The sequence below is a fragment of the Stegostoma tigrinum genome, chromosome 15 (genome assembly GCF_030684315.1).
Source record: "Stegostoma tigrinum isolate sSteTig4 chromosome 15, sSteTig4.hap1, whole genome shotgun sequence".
Classification (NCBI taxonomy): domain Eukaryota; kingdom Metazoa; phylum Chordata; class Chondrichthyes; order Orectolobiformes; family Stegostomatidae; genus Stegostoma; species Stegostoma tigrinum.
In genome coordinates this window covers 33,568,498-33,591,231 of record NC_081368.1, presented here as the reverse complement: position 1 = coordinate 33,591,231, position 22,734 = coordinate 33,568,498, and the positions used below count along the sequence as shown (strand labels likewise).

The following is a 22,734-nucleotide window of genomic DNA, read 5'->3' as shown; positions in this document are numbered from 1 at the left end:
AACTCGCCTTATTGATCCTCCACATAGAGTTTTGGGAATTTCTCTTTATTTCAGTCCTAAATAACTAACTTGTCCCTTTATCCTGAGACTGTGTCCTTTTTGTTCTAGGAACAACCTCTCAGCATCTTCTCTGTCTAACCCTTTTGGTGTCTTGTATGATTTGATGCAATCACCTCTACTTCTTCTAAATTCTAGGGGACATAGGCCACAGCCGATCATCAGTGGACAACACACTAAATCCAGGGACCAAGTTGGTAAATTTTTATGTTCCATCTGCAATACACATATATCCCTCCTTAAATATGGACACCAAAATTGCACACCAAATGTATTCCAAATCATTGAAAAGCTTTCCAATATTTGTACTCCAATACCCTTGCAATAGAGGCCAACTTGCCTTTTGCCTTCTTAACTGAATGCTAAATTTCCATCTTCCTTGTACAAGTATACCCAAGTCTCTCTGAACAATGTTACAAGTTTCACACCTTATAAAAATATTCTGCTTTTCTAATCTTACTAGAAAAATGAAAAGAACTCACACTTCTGCACATTATATTCCATCTGCCACCTTGTTGCCCACTCACCTGTCTATGCCTTTCTGCACCCTCTTTGTTCCCTTGTACATTGTAAAACATTAGTACCTGAAAGGACAGATGGAGGAAAACAACTAGGTGGGAGTAAAAATTGGCAACAGAAATCTAAAACACTGACAGCATATGCAATAATTAGTCCTCTTGTCTTCCATGTCGTGAGCTGCTCTTCAGTATAAATAGCGTGAACTAGAGACACTGGCCAAGCTTCGGGATGAATCATGGCTCACGGTCCCTATGAACCATAGTTTGGATTTGGGAACCTTTAAAAGGTCTTAATCATGCACCCCATGGGCCCCTCTTCAGTTCCATGTTCCTTCCAATAGTGCCCATGTCATTCATGACCCTTCTGTGCTCACTCACCTAATTTGTATAATATAGAGAACGAATGAACTATGTAATAACGTTTGCAAGACCTGAAATCCTGAGGGGAAAAAAAGGCACCTACTCAGAAATCTACTTAGAAAAAAATGCTGTTATTGCTATCCTTAACTTTTCAATCAGAAAGAGCCATTCATAGTATCTAAAACAGAAACATTCCCTCAATTCAAACTGCTTAATCTATCTAAATAATTAAACAAATACTGATAAAACAGAACTAAAAAATTATAACTGGAATAACTCCACAGTAGCCGGTATCCCATCACTAAGTCACCCTTTGTTTACATGTAGAAAAGTTCTTGACACTGATCAAGCTCCCTCAGAGCCAGCTCTCAGAGTGAAGAGGATGTCTGACACTCCTGTCCTTATCTGTCAGCCAGAGCTCCATAATAGGACCAGATTAACAGCCTCAGTCAGGGAACTCATATGCTATGAAATTTACCAGCCTGGCCTCATTACAAACACTAAAATAACCTGATAAAAATGTCAATAAATCAAGAGACACACCCGATTGCCATCTGTCTACTGAGGTGATCAGTTATTAGCCTCGAAGCTCAGTCACACTTTCATAATGCGGTCATCTGGAAATCAGAATAACAGAGATAGCTGTCCTGGCCTCCGTATCTCCAAATGGGTCCATGATTTTCCAAGTAGCCTGCTTCTGCACTTGTTCTCTCCTCTGAACACCTTCAATCAATTTCCAGGGTTGGTGGGTCTAATTTGATCCCACGCTCACTTGCCTCGAGTGAATGTTCTGTACAATGCAACCCTTCATATTGAGATGAATTTGCAGAGTCAGGAAATTTCTCCATACGAGCTACTGACCTACAATATACCAAACATCCAGCTGATTATCCTTCATTGAAACATCATAACCAATGAAGAATCTCAAATTCAACTCTTGCACTTGGGTACAAATTAGATTATTGTGTTTCTTTTTGTTTCTAGTGATCCATAACCAAAAGGATGTCACATCATATCCTTTGATATCATTCACAAACACTTTTCCCCTGATTGGTAGCAATCACGCACAGAATGCTGGTTAATCCTTTCCTCTCTCTGGCCAGACCTATTGAGGACACTTATATCACCAAAACTGCTGTATCAACTAAGATCAACTAAACCACTCATCACTGACAGAGAGTTGAAACTAAGGCCCTCAGTTTGTGATAGCTTGGCTGACATTAAAGAATACATTTTGAGGAATCTGTGTTAGTGTCTGGGTAAAGTAATAGCAAACAGCCTTTTGTTTATTAAATATTTTGAAAAAGATACCTTTGGGGAGGTAATAATAAAGCCATTCTCAGCCACAGAAATTAAGTGTTTCAGCAGGTACCATAATTATCAAACTGAGCATTTATATTTTCTTATGACTCAATATCCAAAACCATATCTGCTGTAAACAGCCCAAACAATACAAAGTTAAGTTTGGGTTTTTCTATCAAATAATCTCTTCCACACCAAAGTAGGGGCATCGGAGTACTTTGGGAGGTCTCTGTGTATTTTTCCAATCTGTGTAAGTGTGTCCTATAATGAAAAAGAATAATTAAAGAAAGATTAGAAATGATAACTATCTAAAATAAAAACATCTTAGAAACATAATCCAGGTCAGTTAACAGATTTAGAAAGTAAACATTCTGCCATTCTTAACTCCCCCATTCCCTGAGTCTATTACATATCCGGCCAGAATTTGAGCCATTGGATCTTTGCTCTTCCTAGTGTTGGCAATTAGCTTCTCGGGTTGCGACTGGTATTGGCCCTAAATGAGTATGGTCAGTGTTGGAGCAGGTCTGGCAGCATCTGTACAGAGATAACCAGAGTTAACATTTGAGTCCAATGATCCTTCACCAGTGAGGTTGCTAGACCAATTCTGTGTGATCCTGTTACTGCCTGTATTAGGTGAGCGTATTCTGCTGGTTTTGCAATCAATTTAGATGCAATCTAATTCCTAGGCTTTTCTATTTACATGCCTGAATTTACCTGCTTTGTCAGGAATTTCAATTTAGGTACAGAAAATAATTGAGGAACAAGTCTTCCTTTCCAATTCTACTGAAGCTGTAATTTTCAAATATATTAACTTTCACACTTTTAAATGCAAAGTATCAACTCTCCTGATGGCAATGCTGAAATAATAATGAAGTTCTGCTGACCAAACAATATCCCCTGAACAATATTCAGCTTATGAGTCATTGAAGTCCAAATCAGAATTAGCCATGGGGGTATCATTTACAACCATTCCAAATCCTGCAATTCTTTAACTCAGCAGTCCTGTTGCATGATGCTGATGACTTACAGCAGGCTTGTCCAACAGATGGCCTACAGGCCAGAACATAACCCTCCAGGGGTCCTATTTGGAATAGGAATTGGGTTCCAAATATAGGCAAGTGCTGTACCTATGCAACATCTACAAGAGAATGCTCCTCCAATCAGAAGCCATTTCTTTTCTGGATTTGCTGCTGTTTTGGGTTTGGGGAGGCATGTGGAAGAGAAAGTACCACGTCCACTATCATGATAACTGGTGGTAAAGTAACAGGCAACAGTCAATGTTTTAAAAGATTCCTTTCAGTCGACTGAGAAATAACAATTCTAAAGATTATCAAACTAAGTTGATATTTTCATCTCATGACGGAACATCTTGGGTGCAGGGGATCTCATCTTCTCTCGATATGTGGTCCTGGCAAGTGCTGGGATTGTTAAAGAGAAAAATATTTCTCTTGAAATTCGCTTCTGACTTTACAGCAGTGCCAGTAACCCATTTTGACTTTAGGGAGATAAGAGACAATGGAGGTGCCACTGCATAAATAGATATAACACACAGGCTACCAGCTAGTGGGAAAGATACAGAGGAAGAAGTTTGCCAGCGATTACGGAGAGGTGGAAAAGTATGGAGTCAATGCAATGGGAACTTTAATCATTCTAATAGTAACAGCATAAAAGGACAAAAGTGGAGAAGAATTTATGAAACAAGTTCAGGAGAATTTTCTTAGTCAGGACATTTTTAGCCAAATGAGAAAGAAGACATTCTGGATCTGGCTTTGGGGAGTGTGGTGAGTCAACTGGATCAAATACAAAAACAGAAGTTGCTGGTAAAGCTCGGCAGGTCTGACAGCATTTGTGAAGAAAAAATCAGAGTTAACATATTGAGTCTGGTGACCTTTCATCAGAACTGATACAACTGGATCAAGTGTCAGTCACAAAATATTTAAGGGTCATTGATATAAGTATCAGAAGATAAAATTAATGACTGAAATGAATCAGGAGCAATCCAGAGTAAAAATACCCAATTTGAAAAAGGCCAGTATCAATGGGCTCAGAAAGAAACTGGCCTGAGTAAACTGGAGTCAAAAGATTGACTGGCAAAGCTGTAATTTAACAATTGGCTGCCTTTACACAAGTGTCAGCTCAGGCTACAGTCGATGTACTTCCCACAAGGCAAAAGAAAAGATAACCAGAACTTTCTGACTGAGAAAGCAAGTAAGATAATTTAAAAAAGGGTGTGCATCATAAATGTCAGATTGATAATACAAGTGAGACTTGGGCTGAATCTAGAAAGATCACAGAGATGTAGAAAGGGAAATAAAAGGAAAGAAGAAAATGAGAACAGACATATCAATACTGACAAGATAGCAAGAAGAGGGTAGGACTGATTAAGAAACAAAAAATAGATTGGTGCATTGAGGTCAAGGGCATGACTGAAATATTAAAATTACATCTGCCTTTACAAAGGAGAAGATGTTGTCAAAATTCGAGTGAAAGAACAGGTCATTAATACACTGAATGCGATACAAATTGCTTAATAGGAGTAAGGGAATAACTGGCTGCATTTAAGTGGATAAGTCAGCAGACTTATGGGATGCATCGGTGGGCACAGACAGAAATGGTGGCACGGTGGCTCAGTGGTTAGCATCGATGCTTCACAGCGCCAAGGACCTGGGTTCGATTCCACCCGCAGGTGACTGTCTATGTGGAGTTTGCACATTCTTCCCAAGTCTATGTGGGTTCCCTCCGGTTTCCTCCCACAACCCAAAGATGTGCAGGTTTGGTGGATTGGCCGCGCTAAATTGCCCATAATGTTCAGCGATGTGTAGATTAGGGGGATGGGTCTGGATGGGATGCTCTGAGGGTCGGTGTGGAAATGTTGGGCCGAAGGGCCTGTTTCCACACCGTAGGGATTCTGTAATATGATATGATAAATAAGAGCAGAGGCATTGACTATGATCTTCAAACAACCCTGAAATACAGGGGCAGCAGTGGAGGATGACAGAATTGCCAATATTACACCTTTTGTCAAGAAGAGTGTAAAGATACCAACTACACCTGTCAGTTTCACCTTGCTGCACTGGGAGTGCTCAGGAACAATTATCTTGAATAAAATTAACAATCACTTGGATTATTAAGGAAAGACAGCTTAAGGTTTTGCAAAACAACTGTTAGATTGAGCAAAAATCTCCATCATTTAAAATAGAGATAACACAGAGTGGAACTGGAGAAACACAGCAGGCCAGGCAGCAGCAGAGGAACAGGAAAGTTGACGTTTTGCGTCGAGACCTTTCTTCAGAAAAATGAAATCCATTCACAGAGATACCAGACATTCAACTTCAATCAAAATACATTCCCTCATACTCTTAACTATCGGGAAGCCAACTGGCCATAAAGGGAACACCAGAAACACAATGGCAACACAGATTTGAGAGGAGATAAAAGGGCGCATTATCTGTATAACTGCTAGCCCTGATCTGACCTGAAGAGAGAGCCTTTTCAACAACAAGCTTCTGCACAAACATGTTCCCCACAGGCTTCCAGCCCCAAAAAGAAGCTTCAGAACCAAGAACCACAGAGGCTGAACAGAGAAGCTGAATTGGGAAGCAAACCAAGGGCACCATCAGAACAAAGGACACCTGAGAGGGGGGAAGCTAACCAAGCACCACCTGAACCACAGCTTCCAGACATCGGCCTGTTCTGAACCAAGAGAACCAACGACAAGAACCTCAGCAACTGGGTGCACTTTAAAATCATATTTTCCTTAGTTGTGAACTTAAAACTCCTGAGATCCAACCTAGCTAGCAGGGAAGGGAAGGCAGATGGTAACTGAGCATGACAGCCCAAGGGTAGGAAGCCTGATTAAAGTTTCTGTGATTAAAACTGCTGTTTAGGTTCTCATAGAGGTTAATCTGTGTTTAATTTAATAGTGAATTTAATCACTGTCCTCTGTAATTGATAGTGGTCACTTCACTATTTAGTGCTTCTACCTGTATTTCTTGTATTATACTCAGCTTTTGATTTTAAAGAAACACAGAGATTCTTTCGCCCTGAAACACCTGTCTACTGCTTTCTTCGTTTCACATTCCCTTAGTAAGTCTAGTGTCAGAACCAGGGATCTGGGGGTGTTTTGAACAACCTAAAATCCGCAAATTAGTGAGGGTAAACCAGAAACCTACAAATAAAGTGTTGATGCACTGTATGTAGACTTCCAAAAGATGTTTGATAAAGTCCCACACAATACCTTCCTGAACAAAGCTGAAGCTATGGAGTTAAAGGGGCAGAGGCAACATGGATTCAGATGAGCTGAAAAGCAGGAACAGAAAGTAGTTACTTGTAGACTGGAAGGAAGGATGCAACAGAGTTCACCAAGGGTTGTGCTAGGGTCATTGGTTTTTGTGATATACATTAATAACTCGTATTTGACTGAATAGGACATTTACTTCAAAATTTGTAGATGACAAACTAAAAAATGTAGTGAACAGTAATAGGATTGTGATAGACTTTAAGTGATCATAAACAGGCTGGTGAAATGAGCAGACATTGAATTTGGCAGGGAAGGTTGAGAAAGAAGTTAAAATAGCATATGAGATCCTGGACTTTACAAATAGAGACACAGGGCAAAAATGATGTTATAATAATCCTTTATAAGCCAGAAATATTTACAAGAATGGTTCCTTCTTATGGGCTGAGGTAAAGGTAGGTTGAAAGGAATTTTATTAGAGTTGTTCAAAATTATGAAGATCTTGACAGGCTCGAGGGAAACGGTTCCCCTGAGGAAGACAGAATCAAAGGACCAAAGATTTTAGGTGACTGGCAAAAGAACCAAAGCTACCAAGAGCAAGATACAGTTTACATAGCAAGTAATGACAATTTGAAATATACTGCTTGACGATGTGCTGGAGGAGATTCAATTGTGGCTCTCATAAAGGGAATTAGACGTATATTTGAGAGGGTAAATAAATAGCTGGGTTATGGGGAAACAGCAGAAGAACAGGATTAGTTGTATTACTCTTGCAGACACCAACAGAGTCTCAAAGGACAAAATGGCCCTCTGCTTTGCTGTAACTTGTGAACATTTGACACGCAGTTTATGGGATGGGGTACGGATGTGCTAATGAGGCAAACTGATTGAAAACGTGACACAAAATCTCATATTACCAGTTTGTTTCTGCAGAATCTCCTAAACGCAAAGGCTCCTGCAACAAACCAAAGTTAATGTCATATGGTCACATTTAGAGTGAAAATCAACCTAGCAGGACTGTGGAAACACTTCAGAAATGACAGAATGAGTTGAACAGATTATAGAAATGGGCATTTGAAATTTAATAGACACATAGGCTGAAACAGTAAATGAGAAAGCATTCTTCATGATAGCGTTTAAAACAATTCTAGATGAATCTGTTAGGAGGCTCGATGTGAAATATGTTTAGTCCATTCAGATTAAAGCAACACACTCTTGAACTACACTGTCAAAACTGCGAAATGTGTGTAAGAGAAAGTTATGGTTAGCCTGAACCTTGAGAACTACCTCCAGTTTTCTAATGGGAGTGCTGGTGTTGGAATGGAGTTGGCAAAATCAGAAGTCACATGACATCAGGTTATAGTCCAACAGGTTTATTTGAAATCACAAGCTTCCATAGCACTGCTCCTTTGTTAGGTGACCTGACAAAGTGGCCATGCTCCAAAAGCTTGTGATTTCAAATAAATCTGCTGGGTTCTAAGCTGGTGTCATGTAACTTCTGACTTTATCCAGTTCCCTGAGACAGAAAGGTTAACGTTCAAGCAACTAGAAGCAATGTAATGAAGAGCAATGAAACTATTCTCTGGAGTCTGAGGGGAGGCTGTGGAAGCTTTGGCTTTTCAGTGTGGAAAACTGGGGTAAGATATTGCCTTTAGGGTCAGATATCAGAACTGTTTACAAGTCTTAAGCCACTCAAGGGAGGGAATGAGTCACAGCCCATAATTTCTTCTTCAGCTTTAGATCTGTCCGCACCACAGGCTAATATTGTACTCTGTCAACATTTGTGTGGGTAGTGCTAGCTAAACAAGGCATAGACAGCTGAGATGGTCAGTCTGACATTGAAAACTTAAATAGAAATAATCCCCAGATGGGGTTTGAAGGTTTCAAGTGATAGAATCCGTGACTATTTCCTTGAAAGATTATTCAATTGTGGGTTTGTTCTTGGCAAGTTAGATTGTTGATATTCTTTCATGGAAACCATTGGCCTTTGTAGTAAGTGTAGCTGGCAACCTCATGTTTTTGTAATTGCCAGAGGGCACAAGGTTTTTGTTTCTGTCAGTTCCCACCAATCTATTCCATACTTTATAGGACATGGTCAGCCCATATTTTTTTCCCTTCTTTGCTGTGGTAATCGTCCTGTTAAATCTTTGCTCAAGGATGTGACACTGCTGTAGTTTTCAGCCAAACAGATTTGTGTATAATTGTGCACCACTTCTTTGGATTGATTCAATTGTATTGTTACCTCTCACTATATAATGATCCAACACACAGCTTGCATACTCTAAGATTAGATGAACAAATATTTGGTAAGCTACAACTCTGATATTTTTGTTGCAAAACCAGAACCCTGTCTGCTTTGGATTGGGAACATATTTTTTGCAGTATACTTTTTAAGGTGAATCCTCAAGTATGGTTGTGAATACTCCAGCTGAAGAGCTTGATTACAGAACATAAAACTATCTGATGGTGGATCCTCTTTGTTGGTGATGCACATGACTTAGATTTTGTTTTGCATTGAATGCCATCTCTCATTGGCCTACTGTTTCAGTTACTCCAGAAGATCAGCATGGATTGGAATGGATTAGTATGATCTTGAGATGTTTTTGACGCTTAAACTACATAGTAAGCTTCAAAAAGTTTCACTCTGTCTTTCACTTTGTTGGGGCAGTTATTTATGTATATCAAGAAGAGTAAAGGCCTGACACAGCACCCTGGGTAACATCAAAAACATTCCTCAGAGAGGATGATATCTCATCACATGTCATTCTGTCTTCTGTTGATATGGAAGTACTGGAGCCTTTTAAATAATTGCCACTAATCTTATAGTAGTGTGTTTGATTAAGATCTTTTCATTAGGAACTTTAGCAAAGGCTTTTGAGAAATCTGGTTTGCCAGGTGCATAACTTTATCTCTTTCCAGACTAATGTTATAATTGACAGTCTGCAGAACCTGTGTTCTGGCACATCTTTATCCCAATAACTGTGCTGGCTACCTACCAGTATTTTGCAAGTGTCCAAATGCTTCATGAGATGACATTGAGTAATTGAAGAAGCTTGCAAATGACAAATACATCACAGATATTAGCTTGTCTACATTTGTCTGGTAAGTAGTTGGTATTTACTGACTCTTGAAAGAGATTTGTTAATATTGGACTCAATTCATCAGTGTTAACTACAAAATTCAAAGGAGGGATTTCATCTGGAGAAGCTTTAATTAAATTTATTTCTTGCAATACTTTCAAAACATTCTCCCTGCTTATAACAAGGTTTTGTATATCTGCTAAGTGGTTAGCATCTATGGCAAATACAACGGAAAATTCATCACTTGTGCTTCTGCTTTACCTTTAGATTCACACAGAATTCTATTTGCAATTTTGGTAATTGAAATGTTCACTATCTTTTTTTATTTCTGTATTGAATAAACCAGAAGCAGAATAGAAGGCACGTTTAGCAGGCAATCAGCAGTGAGGTAGAATTGAAATAGGACTCTACAGAGCAGTTTAATTGAACTTGCCTAAGTGGGCATAATGACAGGGGAGTTGGGAAAATCGGAATACCATCATGCCAATACATTGACAGTTCTGCTATCTGAATAGCAGTTAAATATCTGAATGCGCTCAAGTGGACTGTGCTGCTCATCTTTGTTTTCAACATTTGCTTCTTTCTTGTCAGTCTTTTGTTCTCATTGAATTTGGTTCAGCATCTTTTATTTTGCTGGCCACTGTTTACACTCAGTCACAAGAAAGACTGTTTTTATGACAATGAATATAATCTAAACAGATTCTTACTTCTTATTGGGTTCCATCAAAGTGAGTCTGGGAAACCCAGTGGGATCTTCTGTTAGTTGCCTCTTGACTTTTGGTTGACAACCCGTTTGTTTCTGGACCTGTTGTTCTTCTCAAATGGAAGGGTCCCTTTCTGCCCTCTTAAGGAAGTTCAGGCCAAGACATGTTGCATACATGTCTTTCAACACATATACTTCGAGCATTGTAGTGTAACTTGTAGCATACTTAGGCTCTTGACAGTTATTCCACCTGCACATTATGTAATTCCTGCGAGGTATAATTTCTAATTCCTCAGCTGTGGCTGTTCCCTAGTAATTTATTGCTGTCAAGCTCTCAAAATTCTGTTTCTTTTTGTGCTGAGTTCCTATATTTCTTGTGAGATTTTCCCATCTTTTTATGGTTTTCACACCTTTTTTAGTTATTAAAATGATGCCTTCAAGCCTTTTTCAGGGTTCAGCTAAGATTGAGTTTCCCTGCATCTTCCCAGGCAAAATGGATGTTTCCGTCTTTCATAGTATAAAACATCATGCTACTCCTTCTACACAGATTTTTAGATAAAGTGCTCTGGTTACAGTCTTTATAAATTGCCCCGCCGAAATTGCAGTTTGGTTACTGAGCCCCGGTCCTTTTAAATCTTTAATTTCTCCTGACTTTTCTTCTTTTGCTCGACTATTTCACCAGATTTCTCTAAATCTGTTCCTTCCCAACTTTAGCAAATTTTTAGGCCCTCCCAATTCTGACGCACAGTAGAAATGAATTCACTGGCTATTTTTAGTGTCCTTTACCATTGTGCCTTGTGGTGCCTACTTTTGATGGCACTCATTTTGAGAGATGAGAATTCTCTTTTACACTCCACTGCCTTTCCTCTCTAACCTTTGCATCATTGTCATAAGCTGTCCCCTTTACCCGAGGGATATCCAACAGCACTCCTCAATACTTCTCTTGATCTTTCTAGAACTTCCTTTGTTCCCCTATTTTCCCAGCCCGCACTCTTCCCTGTGCCTCATACTTGGTGAAGGGTTTAATTTTGGAGCTCTGAACTTGCCCTGTTGCTGCTTCCATGCCTGCTGCATTCTCAACTTTGTTCTTAAAGTGGTAAATTTGTTTCGCTTCAAAGCATCCTCCCTTTTTGAAATTCCTCACGGAATGGCAGGGATTCCTGCATGAAATTTGAATCCGCACCATTGCTTCCATGTTATAGTTCACCTAATTGTCACTGCGAGCTCCATGTGTTATCTGCCACCTCTCCCAGCACATGGCAAAGAATTATTTGAGGTAGTTCACTAGCGCCAATCCCCTTTTGTTTTTATTGTGTCTTGGGTCTATCTCAAGATCAGTGGTAAAGGTTAGGCCACTGATGAGCCTAAACAAAACAGGCACTTGTCTAAGTTAATAAGATTTATTGTATGATAAGAATCAGCATATTATATCATGAGACAGGCATAATTACTGTGTATTCTAGACAGCTGTACAGAATACATTTGCTCCCTACGAAGGCTACTGTAGACGTTCCTAACTCCTCCCAAAGACAATGTGACATCATCAAATTGGGTAGAACATATGCAACTTGATAATTAACTCATTCAGAATACTTTTTTATATAACATTGCCAGCAAAATGATGAGGGGCACGGAGTGAGTGAATAGCCAAAGTCTTTTTCCCAGGGTAAGAGAGTCTAAAACTAGAAGACATAGGCTTAAGGGGAAAGATTTAAAAGGGACATAAGGGGCAACTTTTTCACACAAATGGCAGTATGCATATGGAATGAGTTGTCAGAGGAAGCAGTGGAGGCTGGTACAATTACAACATTCAAAAGGTATCTGGATGGGCCTTTGAATTGGAAGGAATTAGCAGGATACGGGCCAAATGCTGGCAAGTAGGACTAGATTTATTTAGGATATCTGGTCAGCATGGATGAGTTGGACTAAAGGATCTGTTTCCATACTGTGCAACTCCATGACAAGGCTTAAGAACTCAACAGTGTTAATGACTAGGTAACACTGTTGGACGCAGCTTCTTAATTAAACGAGCTGCAAAATCCCAGCCTTAAAGTTACTCTAGTACTTGTAATTAAGGTTAGGACAGCTATAAACTTTAGTTACGATTGGACAGGATGTTGGTAAGACCACATCTGGTGTACTGTGTACCATTTTGGTCTCCTTATTTTAAAAAAAAAGATATAATTGTATTTGCAGCATTTCAGAGAAAGTTCAGTGGACTAATTGCTGGAATGAAGGAACATTGGTTGGACAGATTGGGCTTGTATCCATTGAAATATAAAAGAATGAATGGTAATGCCATTGAAATACATAAGGCCTCAATGAACTTGACAAGGTTGATGTTGTGTGAATGCACCCCCAAACTAAACAGATGACAACTACAGCACATAATTTAAAAATAAGGATCTTCCCTTTTAAAATGGAGATTCGGGGAATATTTTTATGTAGGTGTTGTTTGCCTGTAGAATTCTCTTCCACACAGAGCAGTGGAGGCGGGTTCACTGAGTATTTTTAATGTTAAGTTAACTAGATTCTCGATAAACAAGGGAGTCATAATGTATGGAGCATAGACAGGGAAGTAAAATTAAGACCACAGTCAGATCAACTACAATCTTAGAAAATAGCAGAATAGGTTCAACAGGCCAAAGGCCTACTCCTGCTTCTAATTTGTACATTTTTATGCTAGAAGTGGTTAGAGAAGCCAACACTACCTTATCGTTTTGCTTATTTCTCCTTGTGTGAAAAGGGGGCACGCTATCTGAGTGGGAGTGTTTGCACAGGGCTACCAGTTTTCCATTCTCAAAGTCGTGGGGGAGGTTATCACCAGGTTGGCTCTGCATGACTAAACCAATATGGAGAGATGGGAAAACCTGGAGGACAAGGTGAAGTGATACTAAATAAAAACAGAAAGAATTGCAGATGCTGTAAATCAAGAACAAAAACAAAGTTGCTGGAAAAGTTCAGCAGGTCTGGCTGAGGGTCACCGGGCCTGAAATGTTAGCTGTTTTTTCCCTTCACAGATGCTGCCAAACCTGCTGAGCTTTTCCAGCAACTTTGTTTTTGTTCCTGAAATGATACTGAATTCTGTAAGGTGGGTGAATGGAATGTCTTCAATGCAATCTGACAGAATTTCAAACCTCTTGAAAATAATGCAACATACCTTGGTATAAATATGCTCCTCTATTTTATCCTGGATTAACATTTCTTCCAATTGTATGCTCTTGACACGGAGGAAGTTGTGTTCTGCCAGCTCACTGAGCTTTTTCACACAGGCAGCACATATGGAAGGTTGATGCATGCTGGTTTCCATGACCTAAAAAAGGGCAGCGATGAGCACAAAGCAAAACTTTTTGTTCCCGTCACTTTCTCAATATGCTGATTCTTACTGGGTCACAGCTCCACAAGCACTAACAGCCTTCTAGTACCTCAGAAGAATAATTTTTATTCAGTGTATGAAGACTACTGTTAAACAATTTAACCACAGATAGCATTAGGTGAATTGAGATTGACTGTCATTGACATCAAGAGAACATTCGCCCACCTATGGTGTCAAACAACTGTAGCCAAACTAGAAGCAATGGGAACCAGGAAAGGGTGAGGATGCTGCTGTTTGCAGTTATATCGAGAACGAAGAAATGTGGTTGGAGTTCAATCATCTCAACCCCAGGATACTATTGCAGGAGCTCCTTAGGGCAGTGTCCTAAGCCCAACTGACTTCAGCTGCTTTAAAAATGACCTACAGTCCATCACAAGGTTAGAAGTGTATATTTTGTTCCTCAGAAACTGAAGCAGTCCACGTCCATTTGCAACAAGACCAGATAACAACTCGGTTTAGGCTGATAAGTGGCTTGTAACATTTGTGCCACAGAAGTGCCAGGCAATGGCTATCCAAAGCAATAAAGAACTAACAATCTCTCCTTGATAATCGATGGCATTACTATTGCCAAAACCCCATTTTCACCATTCTTGGTTTATCATTGACTAGAAACTGAACTGCAGCAACCATGTACATACCGCAACTACAAGAACGGGTCAGAAACTTGGAATACTGCGGTGAATAACTCATTTCCTGCTTCCTGAAAGCCTGTCCATCATTTACAAAACAAAACTAAAAGTGTGATGAAATACATTCCACTTCCTGGATGAGTGCAGCTCCAACTACTCTCAAGAAGCTCTAGGTCACTTGATTGGTTCTCTGTCCAACACCTTCATCATTCACTCTCTCCATCACCAAGTGGTAACTGATCAAGTCTTTATTGACATCATTTTTCAAACACATGATCTCTACCATCTAGAAGGCTAAGAGCAGCAGACATATTGGAATACGACGACGTGCAAATTCTCATCAAAGTCACACATCATCCTGACTTGAAACTATTACTGCTCTTTCACTATTGTTGGCTCAAAGTCTTCATATTCTCTTTCTAACAGCACTATCGGTGTCCTTATAACCAAGGACTGCAGTGTTCAAGAAGTCAATTCAATAACACCCTCTCCAGGGCAATTACAAATTGAAAATAAACACTGCCACATCCCATGAACAACTAAAAATGAAATAATCCAATCCTATACAGGAGCAAGATTCTGAAAGCTAGGGTTTTCAAATAAATTGTTGGACTATAACCTGCTATTGTGTGATTTTTGACCTAGTACCACCCCAGGCACCTCCACATCAATCCACATCCAACAACAGAGACATTCCAGCAATTTCCAATGGCAAGTAACCAGAATTGTGCATCTTGGCCGAAAAACATACATTTGCATGCTATTCATTCACACGTTATTCTTTTCGATTATGATATAACTTATTTCATGGTTGGGATTAAAAGTAAGAGTTGTTTCACTTTCAAGGCCGGAATGTGGTGCAAAATAAATCCAACAGCATGTTTGTGGTAGTTCATGGAGCTATGCCTCCTTACCTTCCTCAATGCTTATGGAGTAGTCACCCACAATTCATATATAATCAATTGTCTCTCTCTAATGGAGAGAGATGCTTTAGGTCTTTTGTAGCCTGAAGCTCCATACGAGAAGTAGGCGGTGTGTATGTGGAAGTTGAGAACCTAAGTACATATCCAGCAAATATTGTAACCTAGATACTATGCTGAGTGATATTAGTGAGATCAGCTTAATTGTCTGCTATTTTAGGGATGTGGCAACTGACTTGCTTGAAATGGGTTGAAACTTCAGCCAAGATTTAAAACAAGGTAATATCATTGCAAATATTTAATAATTCAAATTATTGAGTAGTTTCCACACCTGTATTATAAATGGATGGGTTACACATCTGGAATTGCTCTCACATTAAAAGGATAAAAATGAAGTAATGAAGTGGAGCATATTGCTGTAGAAATTAAAACACAGGCCAGCTAGCATCTTTCACCATAATTGGAAAGATCAAGCAGTGGAATTTTGAAAATTTTAAGAGTTATTTAAGAGTATTTAATTTTGTTTTTTTTTACATGCACACATCCTTTATGATATGAATTTTGATTCTGCACTTAATTAACAGAAAAACCATTGGCAATGGAATAAATTGAGTTACACTACCATAACAGAAATTGAATTATCTTTCTTGGTTGTGAAACTGAAGACAATTGATGTTACAGGGGACTGAATTTTATCCCAGGCTTTGAGACCTTAACGTTGAAACAAAATGGGCTTCGGAGCCCACACTTGTTGGCATTAATCCAGTACAGCACCCTTTCAGCAGGTATTCTCCTAATTAGTCATATCCACACAAACTAACTATTAACAGCTCTGTAGCTTCTGCAGCCCCATTAGGAGAGATGATTATGTCACATCTTGAGGAATCTCAGAAACCACAAGGGTACCTCACCTTGGAGACACACTTATGAGGCATGGATCTAAATTGAAAATTACCAGATTGAAGCCAATAGGCCATTTGGATTGGAGGGGAAACCTTTCTTGATGAGGGTGGAATGTACCGGGAACATTCTGCCAGTGGCAAAATCATGGCACATTCATAAAATAATCATTAATTGGCACAACAAGCATCTCATTTTACACTCAGATATTTGAGAAAACAAGTTGAGTCTCAAGACTCATCCCTTATAACAAGCATCCGAAGTGGATTCACACGCTGACACACAAAGTTGACAATTCATTTTGATAATCCCCTGTGTTCTCTCACTGTCTTTCACAAGTGTTCACTGAAAGTATTTTCCTTTTGAATGTATTTCATCTACTACTCATATTTCATCTTCCTTCCTTACTTTTCCATCTCTACCCCCAAGCCTCTTTCAATGAGTTTTCCCAATTTCACTTCAAACTGTAAAACCACTTCATAAGACTACAATATGAGTTTAGCTGTGTTTCATGTGAGATACTGACCCCAAAGCACAAACATCTCACATTTTCCTGCTCATGTTTTCTGATGTGGGACAGACTTGAGGAAAAACTTTTTATGCAAAGTGGTAATGACCTAAATCTATTGCTCTAAAGGATTTTAAAGCAGAGGCAATCTATGATTTCAATGGAAATTGAATGGGCATCTGAAGGAAATAAATTTGCAGGGCTCCAGGGATAACAATGGGCACTGCAGCTGACCAGTTTTCTCTAAAGCTTGCTTAGAACTTAGAGGCTTGAATGGTCTGCTTCTGGGTCAGATATGACTCTAAATTTCGATATAGAAATGCTACTTCCTTTGTTCTGTGCTATGAAATTCTAAACTGACACAGGATGTGTTTTAAGAACAGGTGGAGAGTGCAGGAGTTGGGTGGTCACAAAAAACAAGAGCAAAAAAAATCAGCCAATTTAGAGCAGGTAATGGTGATGCCAATTTTAGAATACTTTGTGTGGGTTTGAGATCCTACAATAGAAGGAATGCAAACTTATACTGTGCAGTATAAATTCATCAGAATTATATTGGAGATGAGAAACTATAGATATAAAGAGAAGTTAGAGCGCACTTTCAATGGAACGGAGAAAGATATAAGGAAAACTAATGGAACATTTTAAAATTATGAAACCTTTGATGTACTGACCAGGAGAAACAGGCTGCAGTTTACTGAAGCCAATGAACAAATGATGTCTATTGTCTGCATGACTTACATTTTTCCATTTAATTTCCATGAGGTTCTGCAGTACAGCTTGCTGTTAGTTGGAAATGTCAATAGCGCATGCCCTCTACAGGTCATCTGGGAACTGTATGAACAGAACAAGGTACTATGTAAGATAACACAGTAGAGCTGGATGAACACAGCAGGCCAAGCAGCATCAGAGGAGCAGGAAAGCCAATGCTTTGGGTCTAGACCCTTCCCCAGAAGGTACTATGTAATTTTTTTACCCAATCATTGCCTTCAGTTGCACTTCCTGTGTCCTGGCTCAGCGTGATTTGTTCAGTCAGTCAGCTATGTAATGCTCAATAACACCTTATAGCACAGAATTCAGACAATGTGTGCATGTGTTGGAGGATTGTGGAGAGCAGACTGACATTTGGAGTTGAGGTGAAGATGAGATCAGCCATAATCATGTCAAATAACAGGGCAGGCTCGAGTGGCTTGATTGCCTACCCCCGCTCCTATTTCTTATGTCTAATATTATAACCATATAAATAGATTCATAAATAAACTTCAAGACATCTGTCTTCATAAGAACACACATCTCTTTGATATGTGTTACAGAAACCAAAATACATTAAAAAATACAGCAAATGACATCAATTCCAAACACGTTTTCCCCCAATTCCCACTTACTTCAATTCTTCTAAGGAATTCAATTGCTGTTTTGATGTCATGGGCAACTAGTCAGCCTGGAGCTCAAATATTTGTCCATTTTCAGGCCAAACATAAAGTGAGTATCAGTTAGCAGATTATTGATAAGCAAATTTCATTTATTAGCACTGTCAACAACATAGTGACAGAATGTTATCAACTGAAAATTGTCTCTAAAACAATCAGATATCAGAAAGTTTTTCTCTATGCATTTCGAGTATGGGGTTCTATGTCACAGAAAATATCTGAGGCAGTAACACATTGAAATCTTTAAAAGAAACATGGATAAATATACGAATGAGGGAAAAAGCTATGGTTAGAGAAAAAGATAGTAGGTTTAGCTATGGAATACTTTGGCAAAAATATGAAGGGTTCCATTTTCTGAAGAAGGGTCTAGGCCCGAAACATCAGCCTTCCTGCTCCTATGATCCTGTTTGGCCTGCTGTGTTCATCCAGCTCTACACCTTATTATCTCAAGGGTTGCATATCCTCGCTTTGTGTTACAAAATCAAATTTTACACTGATTTATGATCTCATAAAATGTTTTATCCCACAAAAAGGACAATGGATAACTGAAATGCAGATCATCGAGGTTCTGAGTGTAATGTTCTTTTTTCACCTCATCCAGTTTTTTTCAAACATTTTGTGATTTAAATTGAACATTGAATTGTTCCTCTAGACACATAAAAAAAACTGATTTACTGCTTGAATGTCATTGTAGGGCCTCATATACTTTCAAACTCTATTACACATAAATTAAATATTGCTTATTTTTCAGAATGAATGTCATTCCCACCAATAAGGAAAACTTTACCTTGGCTTTACGTGTCCAGCTTCAAATAATCAAAAATATATTTCACAGAATCTATTGTTCTATGTGATGATTTGGCAGAGTTAAACCTAGATCTAGGGCATTAAAATCTAATATTAGCTCTACACCTCCACTCCAAGGGCTGAAAGGGAGAAAAAAAATTCCCAATCACTAATGTCCTTCAGGGAAGGAAATCTGCCATCCTCACCTGGTCTGGCCTACGTGTGACTCAAGACCCACAGCAATATGGTTGAATCTCAATAGGCCTTTGGAATGGCTTAGCAAGCCATTCAGTTGTACCGACTACAACAAAGTCTCAAAGAAATGGATCCAGAAAGATCGAATGGCATCGACCTAGGCAAAAGAAAAAACAGTGGCAGAGACAGCCCTGTCGACCCTGCAAAATCCTTATCACTAACATCTGGGGGCTAGTACCAAAATTAGGACAGCTGTCTCACAGACTAGTCAAACAACAGGCTGACATAGTCATACTCTTGGAATTATACCTTACAATGTTCCAGACACCACCATCACAATCCCTGGATGTGGCCTGTCCCACCAGTAAGACAGACCCAGCAGAGGTGGCAGCACAGAGGCAGACAGTCAGGAGGGAGTTGCTCTGGGAGTCCTCGACATTGACTCCAGACCCCATGAAGCCTCATGACTTCAGGGCAAGGAAATCACCTGCTGATTGCCATGTACTGTCCTCCCTCAACTGACGAATCAGTACTCCTCCATTTTGGAGGAAGCACTGAGAATGGCAAAGGCACAAAAAGCACTCTGGGTGGGGGATTTCATTGTCCACCAAGAGTGGCTCAGCTGCAATATTAGTGATTGAGCTGGTCGGGTCCTAAAGGACATAGCTGCTAGACTGGGTCTGCAGCAGGTGGTGAGGGAACCAACAAGAAGGAAAAACATACTCGATCTCATCCATACTAATCTGCCAGCTGCAGATGCAACTGTCCATGATAGTATCAGTATCAGTGACCATCACACAGTCCTTGTGGAAACAGAGTCCCGCCTTCACACTGAGAATAACCTTTGTGTTCATCCAGCTCCACACTTTTTTATAACCTCCATCATGTTGTGTGGTACTATCATCGTGTTAAATGGGACAGACTTTGAATAGATCTAGCAACTCAAGTCTGGGTATCCATGAGGCGCTTTGAGCTATCAACAGTGGCAGAATTTTACTCCAGCACAATGTGTAACCTCATGGCCCAGCATATCCCCCACTCAACCACGACCATCAAACCAGGGCATCAATCCTGGTTCAATGGAGCGTGCAGGAGGGCATGCCAGGAGGAGCACCAGACATACCTGAAGATGAGATATCAACCTGGTGAAGCCACCAAACAGAACTACTTGCATGCCAGCCAAACCAGCCAACTACAGCTGCATCAGGAATGAAAACAGAAGTAGCTGGAAAAGCTCAGCAGGCCTGGCAGTATCTGTGAAGAAAATATCAGAGTTAGTGTTTCAGATCCGGTGATCCTTCCTCAGAACAGAGGAACAGAATTCTGAGGAAGGATCACCTGACCTGAAACATTAACTCCGATTTTTGCTTCGCAAATGCTGCTACACCTGCTGAGCTTTTCCAGCAACTTCTGTTTTCAGTCCTGATTTACAGTATTTGCGGTTCTTTTGTTTTTACTGCTGCATCAGTCGACTGTTTATCATTGGTAAAGTGATCGAAAGTGTCATCAGCAGTGCTACCACGCAGCACCTGCTCAGTGACGCCCAGTTTGGGTTCTGCCAGGGCCACTCAGCTCCTGACCTCACTACAGCTTTGGTTCACACATGACAAAAGAGCTGAATTCCAGAGGTGAGGCGAGACTGCCAGCTGCTGACATCAAGCTGTTTGATCTACTGTGGTGTTAAGGAGCTCTAGCAAAACTGGAATCAATGGACATCGGGGGCAAATTTTCTGGTGGTTAGAGTCCTAACTGACACTTAGGACAATAATCGTGGTTGTTGAAGGTGGTAGTGCTGTAGGCCCAACCATCTTCAGGTGCTTCACCGATGACCTTTCTTCCATCATAAGATCAGAAGTGGGAATATTCGCCAATGATTTCACAACGTTCAGCGCCATTCACGTTCCCTCGGATACTGAAGCAGTCCATGCCCAAATGCAAAAGATCTGGCAATATCCAGACTTGGGCTAACAAGTAGCAAGTAACATTCACAGCATACAAATGCTAGGCTATGACCATCACCAATAAGAGTCAATCTTACTGCCCCTGGACATTCAATGGTGTTACCATCACTGAATACCCCACTACCAACATCCTGAGAGTTATCACTGATCAGAAACTCAACTGGACTCACCACATAAATGCAGGGGCTATAACAGAAGTTCAGAGGCCTGGAATACTGCGGCAAGTAACTTACCTCCTAACACCCCAAAGCCTGTCCATCATCTACAAGGCACAAGTCAGGAGTGTGATGGAATACTCCCTACTTGCCTGGATGATTGCAGGACCAAGAACACTCAAAACGTTTGACACCACCCAGTTCAAAGCAACCCACTTGATTGGCACTAGATTCACAAACATCCACTCCCTACACCACCAATTTTCATTAGCAGCAGCGTGTACCATCTACAAGATACACTGCAGAATTTCAAAGATCCTCAGAGAGCATCTTCCAAAATAACGACCACTTCCACCTAGAAGGACAAGGGCAGCTGACATATGGGAACACCACCACCTTCAAGTACCACTCCATGGCACTCACCTGACTTGAAAATATATCGATGTTCCTTCTTTGTTGTTTGACCAAAACCTGGAATTTCCTCCCTAATGGCATTGTGGGTCAATACACAGCAGTTGGACTGCAGTAGTTCAAGAAGACAGCTCACCTTCTCAACGGCAACTGGGGTTGGGCGAGAAATGCTGGCCAGCCAGTGATACCCACATCCCACAAACGAGTAAATTTTTAAAAATCATGATTGCTATCTGGTGATATAAGAGCTGGTCCTGAGTAATATTTCTCTATGTCTGATCATGTGGGTGACAGGCATATTGGTATTTGTGTCTGAATTGATTAAAATTGGCATGCTGCCAGCAGGTACTTATAATGGTCATTATTATCTTTCCTAATGGAAAGGAATTTGAGCCTCCTTGATGCCATAGTGAGGCAACCTGCACATTCCAAAGGGGAGTGCACTTTAGTTGCAATGATTAAGAATAATTTGACAACTTAAAACAGTATGCCAAGGAACTGCTGGAAGCATCTGAGCATTTCTGACATGTTTTGGACGTCCTGCTCAATGAACTCATTAGTCAGAGGCAGGTGCACCCCTCAAAGAGAGCAGAAGGTTTGCCAATGTGGGTCACAGTGCCAGTGGTTAGAACATAAGAACTGGTCTGGTAGGCCAGAGCTAGAATCTTTGTACTCACACTCCACAATGAGTTTAATGATCGAAGGTGCACAGCTAAAGTAAGGTTCCACTCTGTCCTTAGTCCTAGACCACGTGTAATTTGAACACTCATAAGTCCAGTCTCACCTGATGATTACCTTAGAATGACGGAATCCCTAAAATTCAAACAGAGGCCATTCAGTTCATCAAATCTGCACTGACCCTCTGAACAGCATCTCACCCCATTCCAGCCCTCCACGCTATCCTGTAACCCTACACTTACCGTGGCTTATCCACCTAGCCTGCACATCCCTAGATACTACAGGGCATTTAGCATGTTTAGCTCAGTTTTAAATAGCCTTTATTCCGAGACTGCAATCTCTACATGTAAACTCCACAGCCAGGGAAATCATCATCACAGCATATACCCTATCAAGTATCTGACAAATTGTAAGATGTTTCAATAAGGTCACCTCTTATTGTTCTAAACTCCAGGAAATACAGGTCCAGGTTACTTACATACTTGTTACTGGACAATTCCCATATCTCAATAAATATGTTGAGCAAATATG

At 40.1% G+C, this 22,734-nt stretch overlaps 1 protein-coding gene across 2 annotated transcripts in view; it reads right to left on the bottom strand.

The window, feature by feature from the left end:
- Positions 1–1,842: 1,842 nt before the first annotated feature.
- LOC125458656 (uncharacterized protein C8orf48-like) overlaps positions 1,843–22,734 on the bottom strand; it is an 84,320-nt gene continuing 63,428 nt past the window's right edge. Inside the window, exons 5-7 of one of the 2 annotated variants that reach the window (XM_059651278.1) lie at positions 13,418–13,570; positions 7,392–7,429; positions 1,843–2,498 (exon numbers count right to left, since the gene is read on the bottom strand). In XM_059651278.1, coding sequence (XP_059507261.1) covers positions 2,339–2,498; positions 7,392–7,429; positions 13,418–13,570 — 351 coding nt within the window. In that variant the 3' untranslated portion in view covers positions 1,843–2,338. The remainder of the gene's footprint in view (positions 2,499–7,391; positions 7,430–13,417; positions 13,571–22,734) is intronic. The other variant, XM_048544082.2, reaches the window with a different exon arrangement.